The sequence below is a fragment of the Salvelinus sp. IW2-2015 genome, linkage group LG33 (genome assembly GCF_002910315.2).
Source record: "Salvelinus sp. IW2-2015 linkage group LG33, ASM291031v2, whole genome shotgun sequence".
Lineage (NCBI taxonomy): Eukaryota > Metazoa > Chordata > Actinopteri > Salmoniformes > Salmonidae > Salvelinus > Salvelinus sp. IW2-2015.
In genome coordinates this window covers 8,602,108-8,616,492 of record NC_036872.1, presented here as the reverse complement: position 1 = coordinate 8,616,492, position 14,385 = coordinate 8,602,108, and the positions used below count along the sequence as shown (strand labels likewise).

Sequence of the window (14,385 nt, the reverse complement as noted above, 5' to 3'; positions counted from 1 at the left end):
ACCAGCAAGTCATATTGTTTGAAAAAAATCCATATTGATGACCAGAAAACCATGTTCGATGTGTCTACAATAAACTAACATACTGCACTTTCACTAGTTTCAGAGGAACTGTAGAACAATGGAACCCTGAGATATTCAATTTTTCCGAATGGCTGTGTGACTCGAATGCCATTTCCAGGGTCATCTTAATAAAAAAATAAAACATGTTTTAAACTTTTTGCAACAGGAAACTGAAAATGTGCAGGTAGCCCCTCCCGGTTTCATTCTGCTCCCTTCCAGTTGGTGCCTAATGAACATGACCCAGGGCTCTAAAACAACAACCTTCCAGAGCCACAACTAAAGCAGCTACCGGTCCCAAGTTTAACCTGCTCTTCACAACACCCAACAAACACAATCACTTGTTGGAACCCTTACACTCCAATGGAAATCCTTCCCAAAATAATATCAAAGAATACCTGGATACCTCTTCGGGAGAGCGGAGTGGCTTTGGCTCTGTTTTAAAAGGACGGGAGGAATCAAGGATTTGACAGCTTCTACACTTTTAAGACAGAGCCTAAGTGTTATACAGAAATACAAATCTAGCAATACATCTGTTAAATATTTTTTTTTTAAACAAAAATAGGTATTAAAGTATTAAATACAGATGGTTGTGTTTGACATATGTTACATGGATGTTTTTCCGGTGTCATGGCAGATTGTAGTGAAGGAGGAGAGTGGGGTGGGGCTGGATTGGGGGTGTGGTGGTGGCCGCTTCTTGATCAATGAACAGTTAATGCAGTTATGGCAAGGCATGGCCTTAATTATTATTTTTTTCCCTCCTATTTTCCTTTTTTTACTTCTCTGTGAGCGAGAGCTGCAATATCCTCTCCAGCTCCTCCTCTTCCTCCTTCCTCCTCCTCTCCTCCTCGGCCTGGGCCCGGGCCGACAGCTCCATGGCCATGCGGAGGTCAGTGTCGGGGCTGGAGGCCGAGGTGCCCGAGCTCGCCTGACTTGACGTGGTGTCTCCCAAGTCCACCAGCACCCCCTCTGGGATGCTTCTGGAACAACAGAGGGATATGGATATAGTCTGAATATACTTGTATGCGCTAACTGGAAGTCACTTTGGACAAAAGTGAAAAGTGTAGATAATGATATGCATGAATACTTGGTGTACCCGTCACTCTGGCTACTGAGTATGGGGTCTGTGAGGTCACCATTGGCATCCTCCCAGGTCACTTCCTAGAGGACAAAACAAAAAGGTGGAGTTAGCGAGGTGAAACTCCCGGCACGTCGCAAATAAAACTTGCATAAATGTAACGGACAGAGTTCCCGATTCCTTATGTCAGACAATAATATATTTTCCACGCAATACATTCTATCTGGAAGTTTTACAACATTGCAGCTTCCTGAACAGACCGCCCACCGGTCGAACAGATGAACACTAAGGCGGATGGCCGTGAGCGCAAGAGGACCAGATAGGGAGTGAAACAGATGAGTAGGAGGGGTGTGTGTGTGTGGCATCTAGGACCTGTCCCAGGGCTCCACCACCGGACTCCAGCAGACTCTGGTGGATGGCATACTGCAGTAGCTCCTCGTCATGATTTGACACCGGCGTGTGGCGGCTGCCACCCCCTCCTCGGTGGCGGTAGTGTGGGGGCACTTCAAACACCGACGGGCACACCTGGAATAGAGGGGGAACTGGGTGGAGGGAACAGTCATACAGAATGATGTTACTAGTGGTGGCTGTTAATATTGACATTTCGACCAAAAGTGATACGGATAGAAACATTAGTATTGGTTGTTCATCTGTTAGATGCAACTGAAGAAATACATTTGAGAAATGACTAAATGTGCGATTTGTTTTGTTCAGACCCCATGGGGACGAATGCCGGAGTCACCCTGGTCAGCGGCATGGGTGTGCTTTTCCTACCTGCAGCTTTGCTGCAGCCGCCCTCCTCCCTCACCTCCTCCACCTCCTCCGCCTCCTCCTCGGGTGTGGCAGCGGAGGGGGGTGTCTCCAAGGGTTCGCCCGTGCTGCATTTGTTGACACTGCCAAATGAAATGCGGGCGTTGAGCACATGGAATAGGGGAATCTCTGTGTGAGAGGAAACAAAGACGGGTCACTCCACAGATCCCATTATCTATAAGCAAACGTCTCTATGGTGGGCTTTTCATTGTGATACCTTGTATGTGTATGTGCAGTTTTTCCCTCAATCAGGCCCTGTATGTATGAAGCGTCTCAGAGTAGGAGTGCTGATTTGGGGTCCATTTTGCCTTTTAGTTCACAAGGAATAAGGTTATATGGACAGGACTGATCCTTGATCAGCAGACCTCCTCTGAGACGCTTGATACAGTTGTGCTTGAATGAGCTGATTGGCACTAGCATTTTGTGTCAACATTCTCATTTCGTCACGCTGTTCCAGAGGCGTGATTGTACCTATTTTTACAGGGAACCCTGGAGGGAACTTGAGGGTGACAAAATCCCGCAGCCGGGCGAAGTGGGTGCTGGTCCGGGCCATGAGATTGATGATGGGGGTGACCTGCTCCACCAGGGAGAGGGGGTGTTCCTCGCTCATCCACAATGTACCCTTGAACCTGAACACATCAGGGTGGTATTCATTATTGTACACCGTAGCAAAACATTTTGCAACGGAAAATGAAAATAAGAATTTCGTATTGGACAAGTTACGGTAGTCCCTCCTGTTTCAGTCCCGTTTTCTTCTGTTTGGTGCCTAATGAATACGAACCAGAAAACACTCTCATCGTGTTTGAGGGATCAGTTTGAGGAAGCGCAGAATCGCTAATCTTGATCCCATCATGAGTAGTCATTTGTAGATATGGCGATTTGTAGATTATGCACACTGCAAAGTAGTCCCATCTCAATACAACCACCCTTATGCTAAAACCTCAACACCAACACCTTCATATGAACTGAGAGGGAACCTGTTATAAAAACAATCAAGACTTCTGATGACATGAATACTGATCAGAAAGTCTCGCTCTCTCTTGGGTTTTGCAGCATAATTTTCTTACTTCTGGGTTCGGATGGTAAGTTCAATGGGCCGGCCAATGTCTCGGTCTTCAAGGTCAAACGCAGGGTCAAAGTACTCCTCCGGTGTGATAGCGGTGGGGTTGTTGGCTGTCGCGTACTCCAGCGTGAGGTCCTATCCACAATATGACCAGAGTAGAGCATTCTTATTGAAGCCATTATAAACCAAATAGGCAAGTAAGATTCTGTCTATGTAGGTATTACAGAAATTTGATGGGATAATCCCGCAATAACCTCAAATTCAGGTCTGCTGATCTCTTACCCCTTGAGCACTTATCTGCTGCTCCACTGTGCCCAGAAGAGCCTCCAGAACATTCCTCTCACCTAGAAGCCAAAAAAAGAGACAATCCACACAAAGCGTTATTGTGTCTGACAGAGCGCTGGTCTCCAACAAGTCCCCTTCTAAACCGAGACAGGTCTCTCTGGGTTATTATAGCTGTGCAAGAGTCTCCCAGCGTTACACTGCAACTGAAACTCTGCTTATTAAACATTGAGATATGGACCATGTCTCTTAGGTCAGAAGTAGTGCACTACGTAGGGAACAGGGTGCCATTTCAGATACAGACTAACTGGTATGTCCCTCTACCACCTCCTCGAGGGATCAAAGAGTGTATACTTTTTATTCTAGCCTTCTCCTCATCGGTGAGATGCTCTGTCCTCGTCCGGATCACCACGCTTACATTGTTCACAGTGAAAACCTGCAATGAAAAGAAAAACAACTCGTGCAGTATACCGCATACTATTCTTCCGTTTACTGGTACTAAAAGAAAACAACTAACTATTTTTAAAAAAGCTGGCAATCTACTGTAGATCTTGTCAAATTAAAGAAAGGGACTTGCGTAAGGTCAGCAAACATAGACAAGCAACAAAATTATTAAATATCAACAACACAAGAATGCTTTAATAAATGCACAAACCTTAGCCTCGAAACCATTGACAACTTCCGTTTTATCACTCCTCCAACCCCAAAACCCAGATTTATTTCTGTGAAAAACAATTTAATGTCATGTTACTATAAATCCCTATACAAGTTTACACATCCTTCAACAGACACATTATACTACACAATAGAGAAACAAGATAAAGTACGGTTTGGGTCTTGCCTCTCAAAAGCAATGTCCCTGGTGTCCAGAAAGGTATTGACAACGGGCGTGGTCAGCCGCTTGGCCACTTCCTGTTCTGCAGGTTGCATGGAGTCCAGCGTTACGTCTTCTATCTCCCTGGAGATGTCAAAGCGTTCCGTGTCCACCACCTGTTCGTCATGGTTCACCTCCATCAACTCTGTGCAGGCATCTGCCAATGGGCACAAACACACACTATGAAACATAAGCCAACAGAGCAAAAGACGAGATCAAAGATGAGACGGCCTGCTAAAACAGAGGTCAGGAGGACACAGCTGTGTGTAAGCCTCACTCAGGGAAAAAGGGACTCACCATCTCCCCTGAAAATGTAGCTCCGACGACCTCTGATCCAGGTCATGTTCTCGAAGCCTAGCAGAGTGGCGTCCACACGCAGGCTGGCCCCACTCTTCCAGATCCGACACACGTCACTGGGACAAACCCGGGAAACGAGAGGGACTGGGAAAGGATGGGAAAGCAATGTAAACTACAACGTTGCAAACATCCACACATGGCCAATTGTAAAGGGGGATTTTCAAGTAGAACTTACTCCAACTTGTGAACTCCCATTTCATTTCCATGTAGAAATCTGGGGACTGGGGGGGATTGAAAAGAGGCTTGAGTTTGCAGTTCTTAGTTTTTTGTGATGAGTGAAAAACATTTCAGAGAGGGGAGCAAACAGAGAGAGAGAACACCTCACGGATCTTGCTCAGAAGCTCAGGCACTCCTCCCAGAGCTGTGGAGGCTTTGAGGTAGTCTCGCCGCTGGAGCACTAGCTGCACCATCTCTGGGTCGCCGGTGCTGACTGCCTCCTGCAGCACTACACACAAACACATGCTTACAACAAGATATTTTTAACATATAACATCTTCTGTGATAACAATTCTTACTTTTGTATACATTTGTTATGGCCAGCATCAACTAGTAAGCTGTGTGTGTAGTAACAAGAGGTATTGTGTGAAGCAGTAGAAAGAAATAGTGTCCCACTCCGACTGGAAAAGACACCTATTGATTCAAGCGTACATATTGTGTGAAATTGTTACCGAAACCCCCAAGGTCAATTTGTGGAAGTGACTTTGATCACACAATTTAACAACCAACAAATAGACCTCTACCAAGGCGCGTCCGATGAAGCCATAGCCATATAAATAGTTTGCCAAAGTAATGGTATTAACCTGTCTAGCCCCGGGGTTCCGCTAGCGGAACTCCTCCCACATTCCCCTGAAAAGGCAGAGCGCGAAATTCAAAAAATATTTTTGAGAAATATTTAACTTTCACACATTAACAAGTCCAATACAGCAAATGAAAGATAAACATCTTGTGAATCCAGTCAACGTGTCCGATTTTTAAAATGTTTTACAGCGAAAACACCACGTATATTTATGTTAGCTCACCACCAAATAGAAAAAAGCACAGACATTTCTTTCACAGCACAGGTAGCTTGCACAAAACCAACCAAACTAACCAAGAACCAACCAAAATAACCAAGAAACAACTTCATCAGATGACAGTCTTATAACATGTTATTTACAATAAATCTATAGTTTTTGTTCGAAAAATGTGCATATTTGAGGTATAAATCATAGTTTTACATTGCAGCTACATCAACAATAGCACTGAAGCAGCCAGAGTAATTATAGAGACCAACGTGAAATACCTAAATACTCATCATAAAACTTTATGAAAAATACATGGTGTACAGCAATGAAAGACAAACATCTTGTGAATCCAGCCAATATTCAGATTTTTTAAGTGTTTTACAGCGAAAACACAATAGCATATATATGCTTACTACAATAGCCAACCACACAACAGCATTGATTCAAGGCAGTAGCGATAGCGACAAAACCAGCAAAAGATATTAATTATTTCACTAACCTTCATAAACTTCATCAGATGACAGTCCTATAACATCATATTACACAATACATATATGGTTTGTTTGAAAATGTGATATTTAGAGCTGAAATCCGTGGTTATACATTGTGAAAACGTAGCAACTATTTTCCAGAATTCCGGATATATTTCTGCATCACCTATTCTGACCAAATAACTAATCATAAACTTTACTAAAAAATACATGTTGTACAGGAAATTATAGATACACTAGTTCTTAATGCAATCGCCGTGTTAGAATTCTAAAAATAACTTTAGTATGACATACAGCTTACGTTATAGCGAGAGAGCGCCCAAAATCTGGGCGAGAACTATAGTAAACATTTGACAGAATATTGAAATAACATCATATGGGTCCTACTTTTGTTGAGCTTCCATCAGAATCTTGCACAAGGGGTCCTTTGTCCAGAACATCGTTGTTTGGTTTTAGAATGTCCTTTTTCCCTCTCGAATTAGCAACCAAAACTTGCCAAGTGCGCGAAGCTGTCCTCGTCACCAAACGCAGAGAACGGAACACGCCAAAACTCCCGAAAAAAATTCAATAATCTGATAAAACTATATTGAAAAACATACTTTACGATGATATTATCACATTTATCAATAAATCAAGCGGAGATATTAGCCGTCTATAAGGAAAGCTTTTCAGAAGCCAAAGCTGATGTCCTTCCCGCGTCTTCCTGAACAAAGGAAATTGGGGTCCTGTCATTCCAAGACCTCTCTTTTGACCATAGATATAGCTAGACTCCCCATTTCACCTCTCACTGCCTATTGACATCTAGTGGAAGGCGTATGAAGTGCATGTATAGTCATACATTTCAAGCAAATTGATAGGGAGGCCCTGGAACAGAGCCTCGATTTCAGATTTTTCACTTTCTGACAGGAAGTTTGCTGCAAAATGAGTTCTGTTTTACTCACAGCTATAATTCAAACGGTTTTAGAAACTTGAGTGTTTTCTATCCAATAGTAATAATAATATGCATATTGTACGAGCAGGAATAGAGTACGAGGCCGTTTAAATTGGGCACGATTTTTCCCCAAAGTGAAAATAGCGCCCTCTATCCTCAACAGGTTTTAATAAACATTTACATTTGGATATACGTTATATTTTATTCATTACATAAATAAAAAAGACAATATCAAAACGTAAATGTTTATTATAAATATCATGAATTTGGCATACTATTTATATGGCTAATGAAGGCAAAGCACAGAGGTCTGAATTGCAGTATGTCATGGAGGATAGCCGGCCTAACCTGTCCAATTCTTGGCATTCTCTTTGGTAACTTCAGCGCCATGTCTCAGAAGCACTCTCACCGACTCCAGGTGGCCCAGCGACACAGCCAGGTGGAGCGGTGTCCTTCCCCTGGGATCCACAGCCTCGACGTCGTTCTGAGAGAAATAAACAAACAAGCATTGCAATGCCTTCAAAAACAAATAGCCTAGCTACCTAAAGAGAATCTCTCGAGATCGACATCATACACACTGGAAGTTATAGCTACACTGAGGAGATTCAATCATCTGGCCCAGGTTACCCAGGTGGGAGGAGTTTGCACCGGGTGAAAAGTGATTGAATTAGATTTCCCCATGGATATTCAGTCTGAAAGAAATCTGCTTACAAACGAGTATCTACAAGCCAGAATGTTTAATAAAATTATATTCACACTTACTTTACCGGTTGTACATGCTGTTGGTCCTTTTGAAGTTAGGAGGTGGAGATAGGGTATACACAGGAAAGTGTTGTTTACCCAACTTTTTGCAGCACCGGTAGGTTCTGCCGCTTTTATTTTCAATCTCCTGACACATTGCACAATATGTAAACAATAGCCAAATGTAACCAAACGTATCATCCGAAGCACGTTTCCTCAATCTGGAAGTGTTAGTAAAATTTGCCAGCTGATTGTGCGGGACAACATGCACCCTGTGGTTCGGTTTGGCTCGGCCATATTGTGCAAGTGTTTGTGCGAATTGTGTCAGTATTGAAAATAAAAACCGGAAATACAAATCAATATACAGACCAGCATACTGAAGGTCTGATTAATAACACTTCCCTGTGGATATTTTGTATCCGATTACCTCAGACATAGTGGCAAAATCGGAAGACAACAGGTGAAGTAAGTTGAAATGGAGTTTGTTCAACATTCTGACTTGTAATGAGACTGTTCCGGAATGCTGAGCCTACATGTTAGAGACGAGAGTGTATTTCACTCTCCTATTCTAAAAGAGGCTAAATGCTGCATTGACCGAGCAGCTCAGATTACTGTTCATTTGTGAAAGGCGCTCCTCCCTCACCACTTTTGCACTCCACGGGCCATAGACCGGTTCACCGCGGCTCAGGTTAAAAGAACTCCCTCATTTCCTGTTAATAACAAATACTCAACTGACCACAAACACATTTAGAATGGCGTAAAGCAACCATATCTTTGGGTTATGATTTGCTGATAATTATCCACTCCACATCAATTCTCAGCTAGGTTATTATAGTAGGAAAATACCGTTTCTAAGCTCTTAAGGCGTTTATATTCTTCAAGAATCAGTGGCCAGTCTGTGCCAGATGTCGAACAAAGTAGCCAGGTAGTAACGTAAACAAGGCGGCTAGCTATGCTGAATGAAATGTGTACTGTAGTTAATATGATCAATAATGTAACATGGCATTCCATGAACGGTTAAACTGGCAGAGCATACATAGCCTAGGAATTACGCCAATCAAAGTATATGGTTATCCATGTCAGGCCAAGTAGCTAACGTTAGCTATCAAGGTAGCCAAGTTAGTAACGTGCTAGCTAGCTTCAGACATTTTGAAGCAGATAAATCTGTAGTTACGGTAGTTAGCTAAAGGCGGCAAAACAGAAAAGTACCTATAGCCAGCTCATTGTCCATATTTTGACATAGCTACCTTTGTTGAGTCGTTTTCCAATTTCCTGTAATCATTTTCCCAGACTAAGGAATGTAGTGGAAACTTCACCCTGAAATCTTCGTTGCCCGCGGATAACATCTTCCCCTACTAGTTTAAACTTCTCAATTTATCTAGCCTATATTTACAGCCATGGACAGCCTAAAAGCTAAACCTTAAAGTTGAATAAATGTTAATCAATGCACCTCATCTCATATTCCAATAGGATCCATGTCAAATTGTGCTAGCCATAGATAGCCAACTACTACCAAATAAAACTTTTCGAAAAACAAGGAAGTGTCACGTTGAGACTTGTGGTAGGGGTGTTTGAGATAAACTATTTGAGGATAAAGACCAATATATGACTATATTTATGAATACATATTATTACATGTATATATTTCTTAAATAAAGACACGTTTTTAAGTGCAATATTTGCAAAAAAAAAAAAAAATCCTCGCGAAAATATATATTTTTTCAAGCAAGGACGTGACCATGTTACGCTATGGCCGGGGGAAGCGAGGCTTTACTAATTTGTGCCAAACACAAATACTTTTTCGTACATATAATTTAAGTATTGTAAATATAGAAAGCTACTTCAAGTAGTGCATATTTGCGCAATTAAACTGCAAATCAATGACAACAATTTCTGTGATCCTATTTACCATCGACGTCACATCCCTTAACCACAACAAGCACTTACGAAGGTCATGGCTAGAAGGGATCCAGCTTTTGTCAAATGGACGTCAAGTGTTTTATTTCTTTGCTTTTTTATACTGAACAAACATATAAACGCAACAATTTCAACGATTTTACTATTAAGGTTCATATAAGGAAATCAGTCAATTTTAATTAATTAATTAGGCCCTAATCTATGGATTCCACATGACTGAGCATGGATGCAGCCATCGGTTGGTCTGTGAAGGCAAAGGCTCACCCACTCGGGAGCCAGGCCCAGCCAATCAGAATGAGTTTTTCACCACAGAAAAGGTCTTTACTACAGACAAATACTTTCATCAGCTGTCTGGGTGGCTGGTCTCAGACTATCCAGGAGGTGAAGAAACTGGATGTGTAGGTCCTTGGCTGGCGTGGTTACAAGTGGTCTTCGGTTGTAAGGCCAGTTGGATGTACTGCCACATTCTCTAAAACAATGTTGGCTTATGGTAGAGAAATTAACATTCAAGTCTCTGGCAACAGCTCGGATGGACAGTCCTGAAGTCAGGATGCCAATTGCATGCTCCCTCAACTTGAGATGTGTGGCATTGTGACAAAACTGCACATTTTAGATTTTTCACAAAAGGTGCATATGTGTAATGATCATGCTGTAATCAGTTTCTTGATATGCCACACCTGTCCAGTGGATGGATTATCTTGGCAAAGGAGAAATACTCACTAACAGGGATGTAAACACATTTGTGCACATTTCTGAGAAATATGTTTTTTGTGCATATGGAAGGTTTCTGGGATCTTTTATTTCAGCTCATGAAACATGTGACAAACACTTTGCATGTTGCGTTTATATTTTTTTGTTCAGTATAGCAAACCCCAACTTTTTTCCTAACCTTAACCTAATTATCCTAACCTGCTACATTCATTTTCCTAACCTGCTACATAACGTCAAATCTGAAATGAATTTGACAAAATCTGGATGCCTTCTAGCCATGACCACTGAACAACTAGCTAATAGCAAAGATGGTTGATAAATGAAAATAGTTTACTCCGGCCGTTTACCATTGAACAAAATATAAATGCCGGTGTAGTTAAGGGGTGGCTCTCCCATAGACACCAATGTGATAACAGCTGGGACTGGTCTACTTAGTTCCTTGACTTCCACTGAAACAAATGAGGGAGTAAGATGTCTCGCTTCCTCTTCCGACTACTTGTACCACAGCTAGTACTAGCAGAGAGGGAAGAGGAAGCGAGACACCCCACTCGCTGTTTTTCTTCTCCTGGTTCAATGCAAGTCAATGAACTAAGTAGACTAGACCCAGTTGCTATTACATTGGTGTATATGGACACGCCGAGTTAAGTACCCCAGAATTGACCATTTTTGTCAATGGTTAACGGCCTGAGTGAACTATCTTAATTTGTCCATCGTCTTTGGTACTAGTTTGCGCAAATCTTTGGCACACTCTACCAGTTTACATCTATTTTTTAAATTAAACGAATGTCAGTAGTTGACTAGTCGTTTAACATTGGGCGACTGCCGATTGATCACAATCTACAAAGTATGTTTTATCTAGTGTTACTGCTGTCCACGGATAATTCGTAACCACTCGGCTACATGGTTTTAACTAGTTACCACAGCCAACAAAATTGGCTATACTGTATCGTAAAAATTCATGAAAACAAAAATTTGCTTTTGGGTCTTCAATCGAGGTTAGGGTTGGGTATAAGGTTAGCAGTGTGATTATGTTTTGGTTTAAAATCAGATTTTTAGAGGATATATTTGAGAAATAGACGAGGTTTGACTGTGGCTGGAGTAACTAGTGAAAATCCGGCTACAGACCACTTGCGGCAAGAGTTTCCTTCCTGACAATCGCAGCTGCTTGTTGTGCGCAAGCTAGCTAGCGGTAGCTTGGTTGGGGCAAGAAACTAAGATTGAAGAGGGAACTATTTTGCTCCTCGCCAATCAACTGCTTTTTTAAACAACTGGTCATATGTAATTCGCATAGATAAATTCTTTCCGGTTATCAAATGAGTATAGAAGCACATCAATTCCCTTGACTTTTTTTGAAGGCCTTTTTTTTCTCTGCAAAGGATGTCTAAACGATTAAGGAATAGTGAGGTTTGCGCGGATTGCAGTGTCCCAGGTAAGTCACTTACTGATCAAAGGTGGGTAGCTAGCCACGCCATACATTATTCAGGCAGAATACTTCTATTAACATGGCTAATAGATCTATCTATCAGCTATTACTAGTGAGCGTACTTGCTAGCTAGCAAGTAATAGCTGATAGATCTATTTGTATGGCTTGGCTAGCTTCTAGCTACCCAGCGTTGATCAGTAAAATAGTTGATGTGTTGGTGTTTGAAGCTAGCACTGAGCTCAAACGTAAGCATGCGATTAGGTTAACTAAACTAGCTAGTTATGACAGTTTTACAAGCGGTGTCTTCTCTCTATGAAGCCAACATTATCAACTACAGTGTAAAATGTAATTACTGCTGGGTCATTGGTTATAAAATAAACCATCAAGATATCTCCTGAGTCCTTGCGTGAGTCATGCAAGTCTTTGCGTGATGTGATCACGGTGCGGTTATTTCAATGTAGTGGTGTTTTGATTTTGCAGGAATAACCATTTCAAATACGATTTCCTGTCAAAGGGCTGCCACAATGTATTTAATCGGGTTGGCAAGTGAAGTAATATGTTCAGTTTCAGACAGGCCATTGTCTCTTAGTCTCAGTTTAAGTTAGGGCATGCAAATCCCCTTTCTCATCTGCCCAGGTAAAATGTGTATGACATGGGATACAGACAACAATCAAGTCTCTTTCTGCTATAAAATATCAGAAGATGGTTACAATGTGGTGTAGTTCAGTGTGTTTGCCCTTTTGCACACCTGATTGTGGCGCTTTAGTGTTGTTGGTTGTCTTCCTGTGTCTGTCTGGCTGCATGCTTCTGAAGAGTCGTTACAGAGGGAAGAAGAATTTGCCCCAGTGGTCATGGTTTTAGATTCTACTACCTTGAGGTGCTTCCCTTCAATTGCCTTCTGGTATGAGTTTTGACAAGAGTAGGAGAACAGCTGACCAGGTACACACTGCTTCCACATCTGAACTTTGGATGGGTCCCCTAGTTACAGCCTCACACTGCTGTTCATTTTGGGGAAATGAACCAACTGTCAACCTGCGATTTAAGAATGATGCTGGTGTGCCGTCCAATTTGATGTTGTCACTCCACTAAGAGGCTCTTTATCAGTGGTTAGTAAACGAAATCCACTACAAATACCATACATTGTTTATCTGATAGAATAATGAACATTTCCTAACAATTTAGAGCTCATCCAAAATGTGTAGAAATCATGTAACTTCCTGCTTAGCTGTGAGATTTAGGCTAAGTGTTATGAGGGTTGTTTTGCATAATGTTTAGACTATTTCGTACAGGAATGACGTGATGTCCAATGAGCACAGGAAGAAAAACAGGATGTTGAGTGAATTGACTGGATGCTGAGGATGCAGTGAGAATTGTGGCTATTGTATTTGACTTAGTATAAAATGTGCCTCAGCTATTTTTGTACTTTTCTTCCACTGCTCTCAGTAGGTTCTTCTATCATAGGGAGTTTTAAATCAGTTTAGGCCTATTGAACAAGCATCTTCACGTTTCCTTTTTGTGAAATATTTGTCTAAAACATTTTATTTATTTATTTTTAAACATGGAGGTTAGATGTAATTTGTCAATGGTTGATGTTCTTAGTTAAAAGAGGAACACTGCTTGGTTAGAATATTGGATATCCTTGTTGGGAAATAGGCCTAACCTAATTATTGTGACAATAAGTAGGCCTAGCTGTATGTAGTCTTGTCTTATAGCCGGCTCTCTCAATTGAACCTGGGTACAAGGTTAAGCTGTATACATTAGCCTAGGGTCATTTTGAAGTAGGCTAGCCCATACCAACCTGTTCCCAATGGAATTCCCCACACTTCAATTCATTCACTTTTTGACAGCACCAATTTTGATTAAAAAAAAGGATAAATATAAATAGTCTGGTTAACTGTTTAACAGTCTTATGGCTTGGGGGTAGAAGCTGTTCAGGGTCTTGTTGGTTCCAGACTTGGTAGAATGGTGCCGCTTGCCGTGCAGTAGTATAGAGAACAGTCTATGACTTGGGTAGCTGGAGTCTTTGACAATTTTTTGGAGCTTTCTTCTGACACCACCTGGTATAGAGCTCCTGAGTGGCGCAGCGGTCTAAAGCATATCAGTGCTAGAGGCATCACTACAGACCCTGGTTCGATTCCAGGCTGTATCACAACCGGCCATGATTGGGAGTCCCATAGGGCGGCGCACAATTGGCCCAGTGTCGTTCGGGTTAGGGTTTGGCCAGGGTAGGCCATTATTGTAAATACGAATTTGTTCTTAACTATCTTGCCTAGTTAAATAAAATAGAGTTCCTGGATGGCAGGGAGCTCAGCCCCAGTGATGTACTGGGCTGTACGCACTACTCTCTGTAGCGCCTTGCGGTCGGATGCCAAATCTTTTCAGCCTCTTGAGGGGAAGTGTGTGTGGACCATGATAATTTCTTAGTGATGTGGACACCGAGGAACTTGAAGCTCTCGATCCGCTCCACTACAGCCCCTTCAATGTGGATGGGGGTGTGCTCGGCCCACCATTTCCTGTAGTCCACGATCAGCTCCTGTCTTTCTGACGTTGAGTGAGAGGTTGTTGTCTTGGCACCATGCTACCAGGTCACTGACCTCCTCCCTGTACAGGCCTACCACTGTTGTGTCATCTGCAAACTTAATGATG

The 14,385-nt window shown here is 42.1% G+C and overlaps 2 protein-coding genes across 8 annotated transcripts in view; one reads left to right on the top strand and one right to left on the bottom strand.

The window, feature by feature from the left end:
• Positions 1-511: 511 nt before the first annotated feature.
• Positions 512-9,223, bottom strand: LOC111957968 (ankyrin repeat domain-containing protein 13A). Of its 2 annotated transcripts, none has more exons than XM_023979087.2 (15): positions 8,936-9,223; positions 7,296-7,431; positions 4,842-4,966; positions 4,697-4,742; positions 4,462-4,605; positions 4,132-4,321; positions 3,946-4,012; positions 3,645-3,726; positions 3,291-3,352; positions 3,013-3,143; positions 2,417-2,574; positions 1,910-2,074; positions 1,508-1,677; positions 1,154-1,218; positions 512-1,037 (listed from the first exon to the last, which is right to left on the bottom strand). In XM_023979087.2, the coding sequence occupies exons 1-15, from the start codon at positions 9,032-9,034 to the stop codon at positions 833-835; spliced, it is 1,845 nt and encodes a 614-aa protein (XP_023834855.1). In that variant the 5' UTR covers positions 9,035-9,223; the 3' UTR covers positions 512-832. The 2 variants fall into 2 exon arrangements, with proteins under 2 accessions (XP_023834855.1, XP_023834854.1); XM_023979086.2 differs by lacking the exon at positions 8,936-9,223 and adding an exon at positions 7,710-7,957.
• A 1,782-nt stretch (positions 9,224-11,005) lies between these two features.
• LOC111957525 (ARF GTPase-activating protein GIT2) overlaps positions 11,006-14,385 on the top strand; it is a 35,886-nt gene continuing 32,506 nt past the window's right edge. The window contains exon 1 of one of the 6 annotated variants that reach the window (XM_070437030.1): positions 11,006-11,745. In XM_070437030.1, coding sequence (XP_070293131.1) covers positions 11,694-11,745 — 52 coding nt within the window. In that variant the 5' untranslated portion in view covers positions 11,006-11,693. The remainder of the gene's footprint in view (positions 11,746-14,385) is intronic. The other 5 variants (XM_070437028.1, XM_023978373.2, XM_023978372.2 and 2 more) reach the window with 5 other exon arrangements.

Excerpts from the sequence above, each read along its gene's own strand:
- LOC111957968 (XM_023979086.2), bottom strand. The coding sequence starts at position 7,889 with ATGATACGTTTGGTTACATTTGGCTATTGTTTACATATTGTGCAATGT. Across the intron at positions 7,432-7,709 it reads CAGCATGTACAACCGGTAAA|AACGACGTCGAGGCTGTGGA; the intron begins GTAAGTGTGAAT and ends TATTTCTCTCAG. Across the intron at positions 1,038-1,153 it reads CTCAGTAGCCAGAGTGACGG|AAGCATCCCAGAGGGGGTGC; the intron begins GTACACCAAGTA and ends CTGTTGTTCCAG.